This window comes from Staurois parvus, unplaced genomic scaffold (genome assembly GCF_062004578.1).
Source record: "Staurois parvus isolate SC_StPar_1 unplaced genomic scaffold, SC_StPar_1.0 ptg000005l, whole genome shotgun sequence".
Lineage (NCBI taxonomy): Eukaryota > Metazoa > Chordata > Amphibia > Anura > Ranidae > Staurois > Staurois parvus.
The window spans coordinates 2,744,692-2,767,088 of NW_028317801.1; the positions used below are offsets into that span (position 1 = coordinate 2,744,692).

The 22,397-nt window shown below is 42.2% G+C and overlaps 1 protein-coding gene across 3 annotated transcripts in view; it reads left to right on the forward strand.

The window, feature by feature from the left end:
• DPP6 (dipeptidyl peptidase like 6) overlaps positions 1–22,397 on the forward strand; it is a 1,666,940-nt gene that overhangs the window by 1,574,757 nt on the left and 69,786 nt on the right. For all 3 annotated transcript variants that reach the window (XM_089692326.1, XM_089692191.1, XM_089692252.1), the window contains exons 14-16: positions 1,146–1,237; positions 10,899–10,946; positions 13,756–13,874. In XM_089692326.1, the coding sequence (XP_089548452.1) occupies positions 1,146–1,237; positions 10,899–10,946; positions 13,756–13,874 (259 nt within the window). The remainder of the gene's footprint in view (positions 1–1,145; positions 1,238–10,898; positions 10,947–13,755; positions 13,875–22,397) is intronic.

The following is a 22,397-nucleotide window of genomic DNA, read 5'->3' on the forward strand; positions in this document are numbered from 1 at the left end:
TGTATGTTGTGTGAAGAACCCACAAAAAAAGTGTGAAAAAATGCTAGGTGTGAGTGGGATTTATCACGCCTTATATTGTTGTATATCTTATACATCTTGTACATCTTATGCTGAAAGTTAAAGCGTCACTAAAGGAAATTTTTTTTTTTTTTAGTTTTGGAGAGTGGAGAGGGATTAGAACACCTGTCAGCTTTTATTGCTGATTGTGCCCCAATTAGGGATTCACCCTCTCTATTTTTGTTTACATCGTGAAAGTAAAAGAAAATCCCATCAACAAGAATAGAGGGGAAATGTTCCAGTGGGGACACTAGTTCTGGTGACATGCCAAGATTCCCTCCATTTAAAGGGATTTCCTTTCACTTCCTGTTTTGGCTATGGGACAGGAAGTAAAGGAAAGTCTCCCCAATAGGACACAGATGGCAAAAAAAAACTTGATGGGTTATAACCCTCACTTACTCAATCCAAAATGAAAAAAAAAAGTTTTGCCTTTTTGTGATGCTTTAAATCCCAACTGCATAAAAATATTGCATTTAGCCAGTAGATGACGATAAGTATCATGGAATTTTTCTATTATACTTAATGTATCTAGTAGGCAAATGTGGTCAAATGTGGTCATTCATGAAAAATATTCATCCAGCACAGGACATACTAAAAGCCTACTAAAATTAATTTTGTTTGCACAGAATGTATGTACATGCACTTTCACTGAATGAGATGCTATGGTTTTTTTTTATTATTATATCCTGTCCACACAAAATATAAACCCCCCCAGAAAACACGTTATCTTTACACAAAAATTACACATCACACAGGTTGCAGGAAAGAGAATCGCTCGATTCCCCCATTAACACAGTCAGCATTGATGGGGGAATCCCTCCTGTGGAGCTATTGTGTTCTCCCGTTGGGGGAATTTGGGGAGCCTTCCCTACTGGGAGAACACAGTGATAATTGCTATAGCCACTGGCAATAATCGAATGTGTAAATGCTGGTTGTACCCAAGTCAATCGATGGATCAACTTGGGGATAATCTGCCTGCTCATAGATGGTTTGAATCTTCTATGGTTGGCTTGGTTGCATTTTCCACAAATTTTGCACTCATACTAAATTTTCCTCTACTATGCTATATTGTATTTCTTCTATTAAAGGCTAACAACAGCAATGATAATCTACAGTCTATAACATCGGGAGACTGGGATGTAACCGAGATCCTGGCATATGATGAAAAAAATCAGAAAATGTAAGTATATTCATCATTTTAAAGCACATGACCATGCCAATTTTAGGCAGTAACTTTGGAGCATATAGTACAACTGTGTTGATATGACAAATTATTTGTAATGAGGATTGATTTTGCTAATTGGAATAAGGTAAGGCTATTAGTAAGGATATTGTTGGTAGGTGGAGCCAAAGTCTGTCTGCCAGCATACCCAAACAGTTCTACTCTTTCCTCTCCTTGCTGTACTGTGCTGTTAGTGATGAGGATATGAAGAAGAATGCCTGGGCTGTGCAACTCCAGGATGCTCCAGGGAAGGGGGGGTTGGACCCCCATATCCCCCCTATATCTACGCCCCATGTTTGGGTCATATGTATTGCTATGACTCCAGCTAAGCCCTTGTTAAAGTATAGTGGAGAATTACATTGATATATATACAGTAGCAGGCCAGTACAAAACTTTACTAGTCCACTGTTTGGAAAAGCTGACTTCTAATTGGTGCCATGAATCACTGCCAGTCTGTGCTCTTCCAATACATTATCCAAGCAAAACTGCTTTTAAAAGCACATCTGAATTACAAACGTGAATTTAAATTCGCATTTAAAATATTTAACTGTTAGTGATTTTTAAATATAAATATATATTTTTTTTTATTTTCCTTCAGTTCCAAGTTAATATATCCAATTATTAACACCCAGCTTCTTGGGAAATATTTATATTATCTAACTTAAAGTGTTTGTAAACCTCAGACATTAAATATGAACAAAGCATATCCTTCTATAGTGTATGCTTGTCTCAGTCTGGAGTACTAAGTGTCATTTCTGTCTGTAACCTCGTTCCTGTTATCTGCATGAGTCACTTCTGACACCAAGAGAAAAATGGTGACAGAAGAGGGACCTCCAGCAGATTGACAGCCTCAGCACTATTCCTGTGGGCTGTGTGGAAGGGGGGTGTGCCTCTTCCCTCCAATTACCTCTTAGAGCTCTCCTCATTGAGCTCTTCAGAGTGTAACTTCAGCTCTCTGCCCCATTTTTTCAGACAAGCTTTATAATTTCCAGACTTTGTACGAATATAAAGAAGAGAAAACTGAAGATAGACAGGTATAACTTATGTAGGAGGATTTGTCTCATCTCTGTGTATAACCTGAGGCAGGGGCGGACTGACCATTTGGAAACTCGGGCACTGCCCGAGGGCCTGGGGTCAGTAGGGGGCCCCATGAGATGCCCCTGGTACCTTTTTCATAGGGTTTTGTGAGTTTGGGCAAGGACACAGGGGCCCCATGATCCCCTATTGCCCGGGGGCCCCATGAGTTGTCAGTCCACCCCTGACCTGAGGCCACACACAATATTGGGGAATATGTAGGAGTTTACAGTCAATTTAAGTTGACCATAAACAGCACTATCCTGACCTAATCTGATTTTCCATGTGAGTATTGGGCGAGAATTGGGTAGTTTAAAGAGCAATAATAATCTCTTCCAATATCAGATACACTCCTTTGTCACAGAAAAAGATTTTCCAGCTTGCTGAGAAATTTCGAGATGGTTTTGGCAATCCTTCCTCTTCTGAATCAGAAGAGAGGTACTAGCAATGGCCACATATGGATTGCTTCTTTTTGTTGAGTTAGTCCCATAATTAGTGACAGGTCCAAATAAAGATCTGGGATAAGCAGATACCTCCCCTTTCATCACGACTGAGACTTTAACCACTTCTACCCTTTCACTGCTCTTGGCCTGAGAATCTAGGATCAAAATGAGGCGCTTTTACCTTCTTGTGATGATTGAATAATTACCACCATGCTGCATTGTTAATGTCAACACTGAGACATGAGAGGGTCATTGTTAAACAACCCCATCTGCTGTGCTTTAGTATTGATATTGGGCACAAAGTAATTACTGCAAGCGAGAAGGATCAGAGTTCACTTGATAAGACTCCAACAGATAAGTCATTTTCTAATCATTATTTAAGCCCCTTTAAATTGTGGTTTACAAAAATCTTTATCATTACACATGAAATAATGTGCTCTGGATTTTTCATTACCCGGATTTGGACTGCCTCTTGGAAGATAACAAAACAAGAGCTCTAAGATCCATGCTTGTGCTTTGTTATCCAGGGACATTTTGGAGTGTCAGATAGGGCCACTACTCCCAAAGATCATTTGACCACTTTGATTCAGTGAAAAAGAATGACGACACACATTCCTTCAACGGCCACACTGAGATCTGTCATTGCCAGACTTGGGGAAATATAATGAAAAGGCATCCTCGCCAGTTCTCCAGCTGAGATACAGAGGAGATGTTTTTGTGTGTTAGGTCACAGATACTTGATTCCTGGGTCGCAGAGTCATTTACAATTCACAAAGGTTTCAATAAGAGACTGAATCTTCTCATCAATCCTTACTTCCCACGCCTTTTCTCGCAGAAATTTCTTCTAAAGTCTTTGACTGTCAAAGAGATTAAAAAAAAATCTATTGCAAAAAAAAAAAAAGTAGGTCAGTTGGAAGGAAGGAAACATTTTTTTTTGTCAGTGTTAACAAAAGAGAAGATTTGTTATGTGAGGATAAACCTGGAGCAGTTGAAGTTTCCGTCGCAGTTTATCATCTAGCACCTTGTAATTATTCCGCTTCATAAAACAAGACACGAGCCGCATGTCTTTTAATTTAGGTGGAAAAAAAATTGGGAAAAGTAATAGAACAATTAGTAAAGAATGATGACAGGTAAAAAATACTTGAAAGGATAAGTTTGTTTTTGCAAAAGTGCAGAATAAATGAATAAACCAATACCCCCCCCCCTTTTTTTCTTTTTCTTCCCTGCGCATTGATAAAAACATACAATATATATGGATTAAGCCCTGGTTCTCATATCTGCAGATCCACACAAAGGAATGTGGACCTGCGGGCGGGTGCCATTAGTTCTAATGGCACGCCGCCCGCACTGGAAACCGCAACTGTACTGGGAACTGAGGTTCCCATTTGGGCTGCATCTTCCCTGTATATCACGGGGCACGGGAGTCCATTCAAATTAATGGGTTCTCGTGCCTGCGCAAAACACGGCCGCATATATGTGAACCAGGGGTAAAGAATTGCTTTTGATACAGAGGCTGGATATGGGGGCAATTCTGAGATTTTCAGTAAAGATACTTTTATTTTTTTAAAGGGCCAGCAAATCTAAAACACAAATTGCCGTTACAGAGGACCTGTCAGGATAGCATTATGGGGGTTACCTTCAAGAAGTTTTTTGGGGATGCATGCTCTGGGTCTGGTATCCTTGCTTTACTAATTGGTAGGCTATTTACCTAGACTGAGTATGCTGCTCCGGCTCATCTGTTGGGATGCCTGACATGTACATATCAGGACTGTAGACATTTAGTGAAGGAGGGATAAGAATGATAACCCTGCAGCTTGTATCTTTTAGACTCCATGCACACTAGCATTTTTTTACGCTCCTAGAAGCCATTAGTATTTTATTCCCACTCCTAGAAGCCTTTAGTATTTTATTCCTACTCCTAGAAGCCATTAGCATTTTATTCCTACTCCTAGAAACCATTAGCATTTTATTCCCACTCCTAGAAGCCATTAGCATTTTATTCCCACTCCTAGAAGCCATTAGCATTTTATTCCTACTCCTAGAAGTCATTAGTATTTTATTCCTACTCCTGGAAGCCATTAGTATTTTATTCCTACTCCTGGAAGCCTTTAGTATTTTATTCCTACTCCTAGAAGCCATTAGTATTTTATTCCTACTCCTAGAAGCCATTAGTATTTTATTCCTACTCCTGGAAGCCTTTAGTATTTTATTCCTACTCCTAGAAGCCATTAGTATTTTATTCCCACTCCTAGAAGCCATTAGTATTTTATTCCCACTCCTAGAAGCCATTAGTATTTTATTCCCACTCCTAGAAGCCATTAGTATTTTATTCCCACTCCTAGAAGCCATTAGTATTTTATTCCCACTCCTAGAAGCGATTAGTATTTTATTCCTACTCCTAGAAGCCTTTAGTATTTTATTTCCACTCCTAGAAGCCATTAGTATTTTATTCCTACTCCTAGAAGCCATTAGTATTTTATTCCTACTCCTAGAAGCCATTAGTATTCCTACTCCTAGAAGCCATTAGTATTTTATTCCTACTCCTAGAAGCCATTAATATTTTATTCCTACTCCTAAAAGCCATAAGTATTTTATTCCTACTCCTAGAAGCAAAATAGTTTTCTCCTTTGTATCCATGCTCACTACTTTACCCTTGGTTCACATTTATTCATTCCTGTGCGCGGGCACAAGAGCCCATTCATTTGAATGGACTCCTATGCCCCTGGACATGCAGAGAAGAAGTCCCTGCGCTTCTTCTGAAGACGCAGCCCGCATGAGAACCGCGGTTCCCAGTGCGGTTGCGATTTCCAGTGCGGGCGGCGTACCATTACCATTAATGGCACCCGCCCGTGGGTCCACATTCTTCTGTGTAGGTGATGCGGCTGTACGGATATTTGTGCGGATCCGCAGCAGCACCACCCGCCCATATTTGAACCTAGCCTTAGTCTATTAGCATTTATGACCTTCAGCGTCTAGGAGCAGAAAACAAATAGTTTTTGTTGAGTTTTTCCAGCAGAAAGAAACACAAAATGCTCCTAAACGCTACTAATACGGTCCTAAAAATACACTATTTCCAGGATTTTCTATCCAGTGTTTTTTCCAGCAGTTTTGAGCTTAAAAAAAAATGCTAGTGTGCATGGAGCCTAACACAGGAGATCCTTTATATGTCATAACAAATTTCCCTAGAATGCTGGCATTGTTTTTGATATGTAAGGGAAGTCCCTAGCTGTGTGGATATGTTCCTGAAATTGTTGGGGGTTGATTTACTAAAAGGCAAAAATGCTGTTCATTTTGAAAGAGAATTTACCCATAGCCTAGTAAATGAGGTGAAGTTCTGCTGCTTTTCATCATCCAATCAGGTGTAAGCAAAAAATATTTTTTTTTCCTTCCACATATTTGGGAATTTATAGCACATTCACTAAGTGAAGCGTCCCGTGTAAAATGAGCAGCCAATCTGCCTTCAAGAAATCAAGCCCATTGTGTCTAAAAGTGTCCCTGATTTTCAAAATTGCAGTTCTTCGTTTGACAGTTAATGTGACCATGTCAGTCACATAAAGAAATCCCAATAGAGCTTTCCTGCAATAGAGGATGGATATTTAGTCGTCATGCACACTTGGCATTTTTACAGCTGCGGTTTTTGACGTTTTTTTTCTACAGCCAGTAAACCCCCCAGCATGTTATCCTATGTGTCCATGCACACATAGACTAATCAACGTTTTTTGGCAGGGATGTTTTTTGACTGGAAAAAAAACTAGTGGGTTTCTAAGGAGTTTTTTTAGCTGTAAAATTGCTCTATCGCTGAAAAATGTGACAAAACAAACCGCTGCAAACTGGCATTTTTGGACTTTGTTTGACGGGTCAAAAAAATGCAAAATAATGCAAATGTGGGAAAATGCCGCTAAACACGTCAAAACGCCTATAAACGCTAATGCAAAAACTCTAAAAAAGCTGAAAAACTGGCGTTTTTAACGTGACTTTACACAGCTAACGTTACAAGCGTTATCAAAACGTCCCGTGTGCGTGAGGACTTAGCCCTTTAACACTCCATGGAGATGCTTTACTAAAAGTAGAAAGTGCAAATCTGCATAGAAACCAATCAGCTTCCAGTTGTTTTTTTTTTATTCTCAAAGCTTAATTGAACAAGCTGACGTTAGACACTGATTGGTCTCTATGCAGAGCTGCACCAGATTTTGCACTCTCCAGTTTTAGTAAATCAACCCCCATGTCTCCTACCTTCACTCTATTACAGGCACTGCAATTTCTGTCAGACACCTAAGCATTCAACACTTTCAGGAGTTTCTTCTTTGAGCCCTATGCCACTTCTGTGTCTTGTAGTGACACAGGAGTGGGAGGAAGAAACCATGACATTCATCAGGGGACAAAAGAATCTGACACTCCCGCAAGTCTTGAATGCTGACATATCTGATGGAGGGTACAGGCCTGGAATGGAATGAATGTAAGAGACATCAGGTTGATTTACTAAAGGCAAACAGATTGTGCACTTTGCAAGTGCAGTCACTCCAGAGCTTAGTAAATGAAGTTATCCATCACTTTACAACGAAAACCCAATCACACACATGGAAAATATAAAAAGAAAAACAAGTTTGCTTGCACATGATTAGTTGATGGAAGTCATCAGAGCTTCCACTCATTTACTAACCTTACAGAGTGCAACTACACTTGCAAAGTGCACAGTCTGTTTGCCTTTAGTAAATCAACTCCAAAGACTGCCAGAGGGGTGAGTATAAGAGTTTTTCTATTGCAGGGAAATGACATTTGGATTTCTTTATGGAACTGAAATAGTAACTTTAAAAAGTAGTCTTATCATATATTAATGTTCATGGGCAGCACAGTGGCTGAGTGGTTAGCACTTCTGTCTGGCAGTACTAGGGTTGTTGGTTCAAATCCCAACCACGGCAGCACCTGCCTGGAGTTTGCATGTTCTCCCTGTGTCTGTGTGGTTTTCCTCTGGGTAGTCCGGTTTCCTCCCACACTCTAGACATGCTGGTAGGTGAATTGGCTCCTGCCTAAATTGGCCCTAGTATGTGTATGTATGAATGTGAGTTAGGGACTTTAGATTGTACACCCCTTGAGGGTTAGGGACTGATGTGAATGTACAATATATATGTAAAGCGCTGCGTAAATTGGCGGCGCTATATAAGTATCTGAAATAAATAAATATGTGTATGTGTGGGCAAAACCTTAAAAGAGAAGTAGGGCTTTTCCCCCTATTTATACTTACCTAGGTGAATGCAGCATCGGTCCGATACCAGCTCTGAGGGTCAGAACTCAACAATCACATGACTCACTGGAGCGCTAAGCCGTGGGGGGGGGGAGTGGCTGGCTCAGGCTTTTAGTGCTTTGCTAAGAGGCTGAGCCAAGTGCTGATCCAGACTCTGGGGTGGATCTCGACTTTGAAGTTAGGATCTTTCCCCAGCATGGACCAGCTGAGTGACTTGTCAGCTGAAAACTGGTCACAGAAGTGCAGAACGATCAACAAAAAGCTTTGGCTGTACTTCTCCTTTAAAAAAAAAACATTTACCACAGTGCCCTGATACATTTTCACTTTTGTCCTTTTAAAAGTGCTGCAACTACTAAAAAATACCTATTGATCCTGCCAGAAACGCTGTCAGATCTTAACTTCTGTAATAGGCTGACAACACTGCCACTGCAGCACTGAAATTCTAAGCATTGTTGTCAGCCCTGCCCTGCCCACCCCTGCTGGACTATATCAGCACGCCATCCTCTCATCTCTATAAATCTTTTTTTTTTTTTTGCACTCCCAGCACTCGCTCCCCTCTCATACCAGCTAACTGCTGTTTCTCCACCTTCCACCTGTTGTCAGCTCACTCCATTTAGGAGCTGACTACATTTCTGGCAGGATCATCAGGATTTTATGGTAGTGATGTGCTAAATATGTCTGTTTAGATCTCGCTAACATTACATACACATTAAGCTCAGAAAATATCTACATTTCAATTTAAATATGTAATAATTGGTTTGTGGTCTAGACCAGTCTTTCTCAACCTGGGGTGCCTTGGAGTTTCTTCAGGGTGGCCTTTGCAAAATGCCTAAAAATTGCCCAAAACTTATATACAAGCCAGCCTTTTAATTACACAAAGCCACAGGTTTTCATTGTGCACCATTACAACCTTCTAGCCGCCAGCGTCCTGACAACCAATGACATCATCGGTTGATGAGGAGGATGTCAGCTGCCTGCACAGCATCCTAGTTTGACCCTCCCCTTCCCCTCTCTATCAGTGCTGGGGTCACATTAGCACAGTGATGGAGAAAAACTGAGGGAGAAGAGAAACCCTAGAATACTAGTCAGTACCAGTGTGCAAAAGTGTATTTGCTTTGGAATAATAAATCACCTCTGATGTTGGGTGTCCTACATGTATGGATATTGCTGCTATTAGAATAGTTTTTCACATTTTAGAATGGGGTGCCTCGGGACTGTCCATAATTTCTGAAGGGTGCCTTGACTGAAAATAGGTTGAGAAACACTGGACTAGACTGTGGCCAGCCATCATGCAAGTGGCACTGCCTTTGGATTGGATTAACAGGCTTATCAGACCTTCCACAACATAAACTAGAAATACAATCACGATAAGGCAGAAAAAAAGGTTATCTGCTGATTGGGATTCAATGGGAACATTGCCGTCTGCAGAAGCATTTCACCTCTTCCACCCTAGCTAGGCTTAAAGCTCCTAGTATGATCATAAAATGGTTGTAAACCTTAGACATGAAATATGAACAAAGTATATCCCTTTATACTCTGCACATGTCTCAGTTAAGCACACTAAGTGTCATTTCTATCTGCTGCTTCATTCCTCTGCTATCAGCATGCATCACTTCTGACAAGTTTTCCTGACACCAAGAGAAAAAAGGTGGCGGGGAGGGACTTTCATGAGATTGACAGCTTGAATTCTGTTCCTGTGAGCTGTGTGCAGGGGTGTGTGTCCCTTCCCTCCAATCAGCTCCCAGAGCTTTCCTCACTGAGCTCTGCAGTGTGCAATTTCAGCTCTGCCTCTTTTTTTCTGAAAGCTCAGACAAGCTTTAAAAATTCTGGACTTTGAATGGATGTAGAGAAGAGAAGAGTGCAGATAAGTAGGTTTAACTTACAGTATGTAGGAGGATTTGTTTAATCTCTGTGCATCACCTGAGGCCAGTCAGTTCACTGGGTATATGTGAGGGTTTACAACCACTTCAACTGCATACTGACATTGGCCCAGCTTAGCACAATATCAGTATGAAGATTTCATACCTGATAGACTGCTGTGAATGCCAACAATCACTATAGTACTCAACTCTACTACTGTCATAGCCACTAGCTTCTCACTCGGCACCTTCCGCCAGTCATACAACGCCTTGTATTTTTTCAATGAATACAAGATGTTCCCTGATTGGACAAGGAGAAGAGGTGGGGTGGTGATGTCACAATCTTCACCTCATCCAATCAGAGAATGCCTTGCATTCATAGAAAAAAAATACTGTTCTGTGAATGGCAGCAATGCAGTCCAAGCAATTCTGTGTGCAGTGGGGCAACAACTTGGCACAGGCCCTGGAAGATAGCGGCTATCACTGGAGTAGTGCCAGCTACTAAGTAATTGTAAGCTTCCCAGTAGTCCCTCAGGTATGAGACATGTCCACTGTGCCAAGCTGGACCACTATAACAATGCAATTATGATCATACCTGGCATTTAGTTTTAATCATAGGATTGTCAAGGGGCCAATAACTATTGATCTAAGTTGTCCATGGACTAATATCATAGTTGGAAATATGGTATACACCTCTAATCAGCAGGTATGGCAGCTCACAAAATATATAAAAGAAACAAAGAAGATATTTTCCATGTTGTGACAAGCAATTGTTTTTTTTAAGAGATTGTAGAAGAAATGGGTACATTGTTTTCAGAGGACTGGATTTACCATTTGGGACTTGGGGTGGAATTGAACCTAGTTGAAAGTCACTGCGGTTTCCTTTTCAGCAATGCTGCCTTTAATGTTCCTCTCATTGCATGTAGCTACCTGCCGCTGCTTTGTATATGAAGTCTAAATTCTCTATTCCCTTTCTAATCTGTATTCTTAATTTCATGTAGCTACTTCCTTAGCACAGAAGATGGCCCAACAAGGAGACACTTATACAGGTAAACGAGCCTTGATAAGTATACCATCTGTAGTGTTTAGGTTTAATATGTCTGCTTATGCACCCTATTGCCATTGATACAAATGTTTCTAAGTAATCAACCATCAACCCTCTGTAATACAATATGGAGCTTCATACATGTGCTGAGGGGTTTTAGGTTAGGATTAAGCAATGGAAGGTTTGTTTTTTAACAGCTTATTGATGTATATGAAGCTCTTTAGTACCTGTCAGAATGAGGTGTTGTGTTCTGTGCATAGTTCCAGCTTTATTGCTTCTGAATATATGCTTAACGTGTATGTAAACCCAAGAACAAAAATGTAAAATTTAGCAGTTTTCAAGTGATTAAGGCATTTTTTCCTTTGTTTTCACTTGGTGATGCTGCTAGCAACACACTTCCATCCTAGGGTGACAATGCTCCCTAACTGTACTGTATCTGTGGAGGAAAAGCATTGACATCCTGAAGCATCAAGTCTACAGAACACAGCTCCCTCTTTCTAGCTCCATAACACGGGTGGTGTTCTGTTGTCCATAGCAAGTGCTGGGAGCGATGTTAACTGAAACCAGTGTAATATCAGCTCTCATGATCTTATTTTTAAATTAAAAAACTATGATTATACTCATCTAGGTTGATGCAGAATTGATCCAATGCTACATCTGTCCCCTGCTGGCTCTGGACAGAGAACTGAGTGATCAAAGACCGTGATCACTCAGTTCTCTCCCTCCACTCTGAGCAGAGAGCTGGGACTGTCAGCCACCGGCTCTCTGCTCTGTCCCTCCAGCACTCACTGGAGCGCTGGGCTGTGGAGGGGGAAGGAGGGACTAGCTCAGGCTCTCAGTGGATTGCTGAGAGTCTGAGCTAAGTGCCAGTCCAGGGTTTAGAGTGCATCTCAACTATATGGTCGAGATCCTTTCAAAGCCTTCACCTGCTCTGTGGTGTCAGCCCACAGTAGGTTTCAGCACGCTGTCGGCTGAAAAGGGGACACTAAAGTGCAGTTAGTTCAAAAAAAGCTTCTCCTGTAATTTGCACTTAATGAGCAGACATCACAACCCAATCAAAATATGATGAAATTAGAGAATTTCACTTTTGGAGTTTGTTTGCTATAACCTCTGAGAAGTATAAGACTATTACAGTATATAGTATTAGCGGCATAATTCCCACTTCCTCCATGCGCCCAATCAGCTTCCAGGTTTTTTGTCAAAGCTTACTTAAGAAAGTTGAAGTTAGAGGCTGATTGGCTACCATGCAGAACTTCACCAGATTTTGTGCTCTCCAGGTTTAGTAAATCAACCTCCTTTGTGTGTGATTTAGCCTGACAGTTGTCAAGCAAACCTAAAATATAGAAAATATGGGTAAATGTGAGCGCCTAAAGGTACTGGGTAAGCAAGATAATGAGTGATGGAAAAAATGAATAAAAAAGCAGCCAAGCACAAGGTAACCAAGCAAAACCTCCAATAAATGAAACAAGATAAGTGCGGCGCTAAATTCATAGAAATAGTCTATAGATGAATCAACATAAAATGGACATAGACATCAATTGCTGATGGAAGTTCATAAGGTGAGTAAAGTGCTCAGAAAATCATGCGTCTTCCTGGGCCCGGTGGATGTGCATATAAGTGTATAAGCAATGCGCACTCACCAGAAAGCGCATGTAAATGCGCATTAGTAATGATTTGATGTCATCTAATGGTCATCATAGGATGATAGCAGGAATCCTAAGTCTTTCATCTATGTGTGGATGGATTCTGAGGAATGGATTTGTCAATATCAGGATCTTCCAGAGTTCCCTTTTATGGGATAGGTGGGTGCAGTCCTCTGTGTCTAGTGGAGGTTCCCTCTCTGGATGTTAGGATCTCTGTGAATTAAAAAACTCATCGTGGGAGTCAAAGCAAAAGGATGAGTGTCCGACACTCCCCTCAGACGACGTGCGAGTGCACGAAACGCTTAAGAAGGAGACAGTAACGTCGTTGACGTCACGCCACCAGAGCAACGAGGAGCTTTACATGCGCTTTCTGGTGAGTGCGCATTGCTTATACACTTATATGCACATCCACTGGGCCCAGGAAGATGCATGATTTTCTGAGCACTTATGAACCTTATGAACTTTTATCAGCAATTGATGTCTATGTCCATTTTATGTTAAACCTAAAATATAAATTTTGACTGGAGGTAGCTTTTACAGGTAGATTCCAATGACCTCCTCAGGGCACCGGCATGGAGGAAGTGGGAATTATGCCACTAATGGTCAAAGATCTTGTTTAATGTCCTTAGATTTTGTCCGTTGATTTTTGCATATTTGTTGGTGTGCCAAAGAAGGCCTAAAGGCTAACTAGAATTTTCAATAACTTACCGGTAATCCTAATCAGCCACTACTCCCCAATCCCCATGCTTACTAAACCGACATGCACTTACCTTACATGAACATATGCAGCCAACTTCATTTTTGTCAACTTTATATTGGACATATCAGTCTGCCCTGCCAAGGACCTCTTTCTGGCTTGGCTGCAAATGTACAAAGACCCCCAATGGGATAAAACAAGTTAAACAAGGATGGGCAAGACATTTGATATACTGTACATATCCCTGGGTTGATGTACACTGGTGGTTAAACAACCTTGGGATGATCTCCATACATTTTTACTGATTTTATGATGAAGGGTAACAATGTGCTAATCAGGTGCTTTGCTACATAATGGTGAGCATTTTAATGATCATAAATTCAAATAAGAGCTACGACAGTTGTGAGCTGGACTGTGAAAGGGGAAATGTACTGTGCAAGAGATATACTTTACTAATTATATTTTCCTTGCAGCACGAACACCAATGGGAGCTTCAACAGGCAATGCATCTCGTGCCTACTGATTGAAAACTGTACTTATGTCAGTGCTTCCTTCAGTCACACTCTGGAGTACTTCTTACTGAAATGTGAAGGTATTATAGCCAGTACAATCCGTTAACTTGTCTTCTGAAATGATACATGGCGCTATACATGATCAAGTACTGAGCCATAAAAAGGTAATGCGAGTAAAAGACATTAAAACAAGAATATGGGCCATTATATTTTATTATTAAAGAACCAGTAAACATATTCAAATAAGGCACTCAAAGTGTTCCTACTCACTCTATGCTGCTGATATTCTAAAAAGGATTTTATGCCCCTTACTGTGAAAGGTAATGGCAGTAGAAGGCCGCTTAGATTTCAATGGCCCAGTAAAATCAGAAAGTTATGGAACTCTTATATTACTTATTGGGTTTGTTGTACAAAATACAATAAATATGTTTTTTTGCAGGCTAATTGCAATCTTCTGTGTGTTCCCACATTTTCAGCTTACAGTGAGCCTATGAACATCGACCAATAATAATGTTCTGATCACTTACTAATATCGGCCTGGCTATAATGTTGAAAAGTGTGTGGATGACCTTTTGGTATTTCAAGCTGAATGGATGAGTAATTAGAGATTACGATCTCAGGAATAGCCAGTTAGTGTTCCTGAAAATTAGGAACATCAACTTACCTAGATAGGGTAGGTAGTTTGATTTTAGTCTCTTGTAATCTCTTCAGATAGCTCAGAATGGGAGAGGGAGGGGCAGCATCTATGACCAATCTTGTGTAATAGTTGGAGAGAATGGTGAGATGACTTTATCAATTTGTTGCTGTGCCTTCAGTTTCCAACCACAGGCTGGGGGCAAAGTGATAATGAAGTTGTGTTTCTTAAAATGAAAATGTCACCTTGCCCATTCATTCCCTATCCGGCCCATCTATATTCACATTGACAGAGCTTCCCTATCCTTTCCTCCTTTGCCTCACTTGGTGAAAATACCCAGTGCCTCTGGGAGTGTGGGAGCATGTGACCTTCTACCGCACGGGTGTCGAACTGGTGGCACTCCAGCTGTTGCCAAACTACAAGTCCCATGAGGCATTGCAAGACTGACAGTTACAAGCATGACTCCCAAAGGCCGAGGCATGATGGGACTTGTAGTTTTGCAACAGCTGGAGGGCCGTCAGTTTGACATCCCTGTTCTACCGTATGACAGAAGTTGGGTCTAGCAGCCAAACACTAAACCCAAACTCTGTCACATGACTGTCTGTCTGATGTCACCGCTTCCTCTAGTGATTTTAGTTTCAGCTGCAACACAGAGGAAGGAGTGGTGGAAGAGCTCAAGAAAGGAGAGTATACCGGGATGTAGGTGGGCTCCTACCACAGACACTTTCACATTGTTCTCAATGAACGAGGCGACTGTGTCTCTCCCTAACTACAGTAGAGAAAATTCAGGTCACCTTACTGGCTATGCAGTCTAGCAGAGCTGGGCAAAACTCAGGAATGGACAAACAGAAATACAATCAGCCAGGTAAAACAGCTACTGTGCCTTACATGTATATCAGTGGAGTATGTAGCTAACTGTCTGGAGTTTAGTTCAGTACATTTTTTTTTTCATTTTTGAATAAACACATACTGTAACTGCATTAATTAATGATTTTATGCCTGCCTAAAGTTCAGCTTTAACCAGAAGTGCACAAATTAAAACAAAATTGTTTTCAATTTAATTACATATTAGCTTGGAGGGCTCAGTAGGAGAGTATATTTTTCTTTTTTGAGATATAATGGGGTGGATTTACTAAAGGCAAATAGACTGTGCACTTCACAAGAGCAGTTGCGCTCATTTTCTCCAGAGCTTAGTTAAAATAGTAAGCGCTGCTGATTTCTATCATCCAATCATGTGCAAGGAAAAATTTAGTTTTTTTTTTTTAATTTTCATTGCACCCGATTGGGTATTCTTTATAAAGTTAGGCTTTACCGCATTTGTACATTTACTAAGGAAAATGAGTGCAACTGCACTTGAAAAGTGCACAGTTTATTTCCCTTTAGTAAATCCACCCCTATGGGTCTCAGCAATGTCTATTGCAGCGCTATGGTCTGAGTGTATTGGTGTGTTTAGGAAGTTTGCATGTCTGCAAAGTGTGTCATCGTTTTAGGTTTTTCTTGAATACTGTTGATGTAATGTGAGGACGTAAACAATTTACTCATTGAAAGCTACAATCTCTTGGCATCTAGCTATCATTCTGCTCTCCCAGGGAGAAGAGGGACCTCTGCTATCTGCCTGAAACAGTTCAGATTGTTGTCACTGGATGAAATGGGGAAAAATAGAACATAAGCCATGTTTAAAAATGATGTGTGCCATTTGATTCGTATGATAATATCTTCAGTATAAGAACTTCATGTATCAAGTATAAATAATTCATAAGGCACAAATAAAGAGATCTGCAATCGGCAAATAGATAGCGTGCTCGCCAATTATCTCCGTTGTGCAGGGCTCTTTCTCTCCTCTCAGTTCACGTTGCTGGCAGCTGCTCTTTTAAATCATTCATCAATGTGTACGAGGCACTCTATGAATGTGGGCACCAAACATCTGAATTTCTTTTGTTTACACACTGGCAGTTTTGCTTGTGGTGTAAAATTATCAGCTGCATAAACCCGGGAGAGTATCGAGGAGGTGTCATGTGAACGATATTCTGCAGAGTGTTTTCTTTGCCTCCTTTTATCTTTTATGTTGCCATTGCATTTGTCTCGGAGATACCGGGGTTTGTTTTCTGTCTGCATTGTGTACGTAAATGTTTAGTATTGTAAGACAGAAATGAACCGCAGGAAAATAGGAATGTATAATAAACAGAATAATGGGAACACGTAGAAAGATCTAATTAATACAGAGATTAAAATATACCTGTATTTGGAGAAATATGGCTGCCATTGCTGACTTCCTTCAGGGAATGCCAGTTCCCTGGCTGCCTTTGACTACAATACTTTAGAAGTCAATATATATAAGTGAAGTTTCAGTGAAGCAAGATGTGAGATGTCTGCACTGCCTTGTAGAACTGAAGCACATTAAGGGCTTGTTTGCACCATTTTTGTTGGGCTGTGTTTTTTCTGCACACCAATGCATGTGTATGGTGTGAACAGGGCACAGAAAATAATTAGACATGGTGTGAACAAGCCCTCACACATGTTATCTTTTGTGTTGATGTGTATTGCATTCAGGTAGCCCATTTGTCAGAATGAGCTGTCAACCAGGTATGAGCTAGGTTGAGTCTGAAGTCAGTCCAAACCCAGTTTGGTAGAACCTGTGGGAAGCTGTCACATCTTCCTTCTGATGCCCTTGGTAACCACTGATTCCATTGCTCTCCCAAACCTCCTACTCTGCCTGCCTGCAACTGACATCTGCCTTCTGTTGCCCTCAGTAACCACTGATTTCACTGCTTTCTCAATCGCTACGCTATTTTGCATGCCTGAATTTATCTGCTTTGTTAGATTTTTGTAACTACTGTCAAAGTTGCCTGTATTAAGTGAACTTAGTCTCATAGTGCCTTAGCTGAAATCAAACACCTTGCCTTATCTTGTGTCCATCCTGCTTGCAATTTGTTAAGGGCAGAACACCTCCACCATGTGTCATTTATTAGCTCTTAATTGAACTATTGCCCAACCTCTCTCAGTCCATCCGAATATTTATTATTATTATACAGGATTTATATAGCGCCAACAGTTTGCTCAGCGCTTTACAATATAACAGGAGACAATACAGTAACAATACAGTTCAATACAAGAGGGATTTGAGGGCCCTGCTCCTTGGAGCTTACAATCTAGGAGGGAGGGGCTAGTGGTACTGTGGGGGAATGGACTGGTTGGAAGAGTAGAAGATTCCAGTATCAGCTGAGGGCAGGATAGGCTTCCCTGAAGAGATAGGTTTTCAGAGATTGCCTAAAAGTGAGCAGAGTAGGTGATAGTCTGATAAATTGGGGCAGAGAGTTCCAGAGGATGGGGGAAGCTCTGGAGAAGTCCTGGAGATGAGCATGGGAGGAGGAGACAAGGGAGCAAGAGAGTAGGAGGTCTTGCGAGGAGTGGAGAGTATGGTTTGGGTGATATTTAGAGACAAGATCGGTGATGTAATTTGGGGCAGAGTTATAAATGGCTTTATACATTATTGTTAGTGTTTTAATTTTATCCGTTGGGCAATGGGATGCCAGTGGAGGGATTGGCAGAGAGGGGTGGCAGATACAGAACGGTTAGTAAGGTGGATGAGTCTGGCAGCAGCGTTCATGATAGACTGAAGAGGGGATAGCCTGCGATTAGGAAGGCCAATGAGGAGGGAGTTACAATAGTCAAGGCGAGATATAACAAGGGAGTGAATAAGTTGCTTAGTGGTTTCCGAGGTTAGGAACGGTCGTATCTTGAAGATGTTGCGGAGGTGAAGTCTACAAGATTTGGAAGTATAAATTCAATACAGTCCTTGGGACGGCTGGAAATGGGAAAAGCTGGCCATTCCTTGTGCAAAGTACCACTCTGGTGCTAAGTGCATGGCACTTCAAACACAGCACTTTGACAAAGGCAAGTACAAACATTAGTGCTCCACCCCAAGTAGTCTGCAAGTGCTCTTTCCTCTCTTACCCCTTTCCCTCAACCTTCCTTTGTTATTTCTCCTCTCTCCAGCATGCTCTTGCTAACTTTCTTTGTTGCTATAATGCCCTCTCTCCTCAAACTCTCTCTTCTGTACCCCCCCTCCCCACCCCACAACCTGTACACATCATCCTCACTTCTGCCCTCTCAATATCATTGCACTTATCTCCTGCTCTCTTGGTCCACATAATGTCATCACTACAAAATCACTGTGGCATTTTCCCTCATACAAATCTCGCTTCCGCCTCACCTCCCTCACCTTCCTATTACTACTAAGTTCCGGAGACATCAACCCAAGCCCTGGCCCTCCACTATCATACTCCAACCCACAGAAGCAGCAGCCTCCCCTCTCTGGCTTCAGCTGCAACCCTCACTCTCTTATTTTAATTACCCTGCTTCCATGCGCCTGCCCCTCCCTCCTATGTGCCCTCTGGAATGCTCGCTCAGTCTTTAACAAACTTTCTACTATCAATGACCTCTTTCTCTCCCACTCCCTCAACCTACTTGCTATTACTGAAACCTGGCTTCAGGATTCCAACTCTGTCTCCTCAGCTGCACTTTCCCATGGTGGCCTCCTCTGGACTCACTCGCCCAGACCCAGTAGACAAAAAAGGGGTGGAGTTGGACTTCTTTCTCCACAAAGCACGTACAGGTTCTTCCTGCCCTTCCGTCTCTGTCCTACTGCTCTTTTGAAGTGCACTGTATTTATCTCTTTTCTCCAGTTTGAGGATTGCAGTCATCTAACGGCCTCCGGGCCCAGTTTCACGCTTTCTTGATGACTTTTCGGCATGGCTCCTGTACTTTCTCTCCTCTGAGGTGCCTGCCATCATCCTCTGTGACTTTAACATCCCAGTCAATGTTAACATCTCAACCATCTCTCAACTACTCAACTTAACTTCTTCTTTTAACCTAACACAATGGACACAATCCATCACCCATTCCAACAACAACACCCTCGACCTTGTATTCTCCCACCTATGCACTCCCTGTAACCTCTTTAACAACCCTTTTAATCTCTATGATCACAACTTTATCAGCTTCACACTCTCTCTGCCTCCTACCTACCATGCCTCCAACCAGCAAACTGTTACCTGTAGAAACCTCCACCACCTGAGCCCTGACCTTCTTCACTCTGCTACTGAGTGCCTCTTTGATAAAATTGCACCCCTGTCCTGCCAAGACTTGGCCACATCTGCCTACAACAACTATCTATCATCCTTCCTGGATGCTCTTGTTCCTCTCTCTACACGCAGAACCAGGCCTCGCCTGTCACAACCCTGGCAAACAGATGATACCAGAAGTCTCAAGAGACGCAGCTGCGCTCTTGAGCGAGCATGGCGTAAAACTAAATCCGTGAAAGACTTTACCCTCTACAAATCCGCTCTTCTCAAATACAACTCCACTCTCCACACTACTAAGCAAACCTACTACAACACACTCATCAAAACCCTCTCATCCAATCCCTGTCAACTCTTTTCTACCCTTAATTCCTTACTCCACCCCCCACTGCCTCCACCCACCAACTTACTTACTGTACAGGAGATTGCCAGTAATTTCAAGTACAAGATCGACACAATTTGTGTCAAGCTTAATCCTCCAACCAACATACCAGGCCCAACACCACACTCAACACTCTCCTCCTTCGACCCTATTACAACCAAGGAAGTTAAAAAAACTACTTTCCAAGGCCCACTTCACCACCTGTCCCCTCACGATTATTGCAGCCTCCTTCCTGCTCTTCTAAACTCTCTAACCCACATCTTCAACCTCTCACTCCCCATGGGCACCTTTCCCTCCACACTCAAACATGAATCGGTTACCCCCATACTCAAAAAACCCTCGCAGGACCCCACCTGTTTGAATAACTTAAGACCCATCTCCCTGCTCCCATTTTCCTCCAAGCTTCTCTAGTGCCTTGTTCACAACCGTATGAACTACTACCTCACTGACAACAACCTTCTTGATCCCCTATAGTCTGGCTTCTTCCCACAACATTCCACTGAAACTGCCCTACCAAAACTCACTAACGCTCTACTAACTGCTAAAACCAATGGCCATTACTCCATATTCTTACTCCTAGACCTTTCTACTGTCTTTGACACAGTCAACCACTCATTCCTCCTCAGTAAACTCCACTCCATCGGCCTCCATGACTCTGCTCTCTCCTTGTTCTCCTTTTACCTTTCTCGGCGCACTTTCAGCGTCACATACAACTCCTCCTTCTCCACTTTTTCCTTTGGGGTACCCCAAGGCTCTGTCCTTGGGCTCCTCCTTTTCTCTCTCTACACCTCCTCCCTGGGCCAATTTATAACCTCCCATGGCTTCCAATACCAGCTCTATGCTGATGACACCCAGATCTATCTCTATACTCCCCAGCTCACCCCCTCAATCTCCTCACGTATCACAAATCTACTTAGCGACATATCAGCATGGATGACAGACCACTATCTTAAACTCAATCTTTCCAAAACCGAGCTTGTAATATTTCCCCCCCCCCAATCCCCCACTCATGACTTTACCAAGAGGATCAACAGCACAGCCATTGGTCCTTCCCCTCATGCCAGGGTGCTAAGCGTAATCCTAGATCTCTACTTTGGGCCCCACATCCAATCACTGGCTAAATCCTGCCACCTCAACCTCTGGAACATTTCCAAAATCTGACCCTTTCTGACCAATGACACCACAAAACAACTTATCCACGCCTTGGATTTATCCTGCCTTGATTACTGCAACTCCCTGCTCACTAGTCTACCTTTACACAGGTTATCCCCTCTTCAGTCTATTATGAATGCTGCTGCTAGACTCCTACACCTTACCAACGGATCAGTGACTGCCTCTCTCAGCCAATCCCTTCATTGGCTTCCACTAACCCAACGTATAAAATTCAAAATACTAACCACAGCTTACAAAGCCATCCACAACACTGCCCTTAGCTACATCACCAACCTCATCCGCATGTATCGCCCGCTCTGCTCCTCCCAAGACCTCTTTGTCTCTAGCTCCCTCACCACCTCCTCCCACGCTCGCCTCCAGGACTTCTCCAGATGCTCTGGAACTCCCTACCACAGTGTGTCCAGTCAGCCCCCACCCTGTCTGCCTTTAGGCAATCTTTGAAAACTCACTTATTCAGGGAAGCCTACCCCACCTCCACCTAAGAACTGTACTTGAATCACCTTCACCAGATCATCCTCTGCAGCTATCATCTTTTGTATCACCTCCCCCTTCCTTTAGATTGTAAGTTCCACGAGCAGGGCCCTCCTATTCCTTCTGTACTGAAATGTATTGTAATTGTACTGTCTCCCTTATATTGTAAAGCACTGTGCAAACTGTTGGCGCTATATAAATCCTGTATAATTATAATAATAATGATTGCATCCCTGCTGTCCAGTCAGCTGCGTCCATACCCCCCTCAGCTGCAAGTAATCAAACTGCTATGGATGCTCATGACGTCATTGACCTAATATGGTCACATGGCCATGTTAGGTCAATGACATTGCCAAAATATGGCCCTGTGGCCATATAAAGTCAATTAAGCCACCAGCGTTCTTCCCCCTTTGTGTACATGCAGCTGTGGGGCAAGGAATTCCCCAACAAACGGGCAAGGATTGCCCCAAGCACAGCGGATTGGGCCGACGGTGACTGAGTTTGGGCCAAACTCAGCTCATCTCTCCTACCGATGCATCACAAAGCAGGGAAAATGAATATGTGCTCTTTTTTTTAAGCACAGTAATCATTGACCATGCATTATGGTGTGCTGAAACACAGCTGTGTTGAAAGTGCACCAAATTGGTGCAATTAAAAACAAATGGCATCACACCGCATTATGTAGGTTGCATTAATAATTGGTAAAACCAGAGGCCATATAGCCTGATAACCATAATTTTCAAGATTAGGGAAACATGTATCCTAGATTTTCCCCTTATGACAAGCCTGTGCAGATCTATGCTTTACCCACATATGTTTAGAGCAGAGCAACAAGTGTGCTTTAAAGAATGCTATCCAGCTT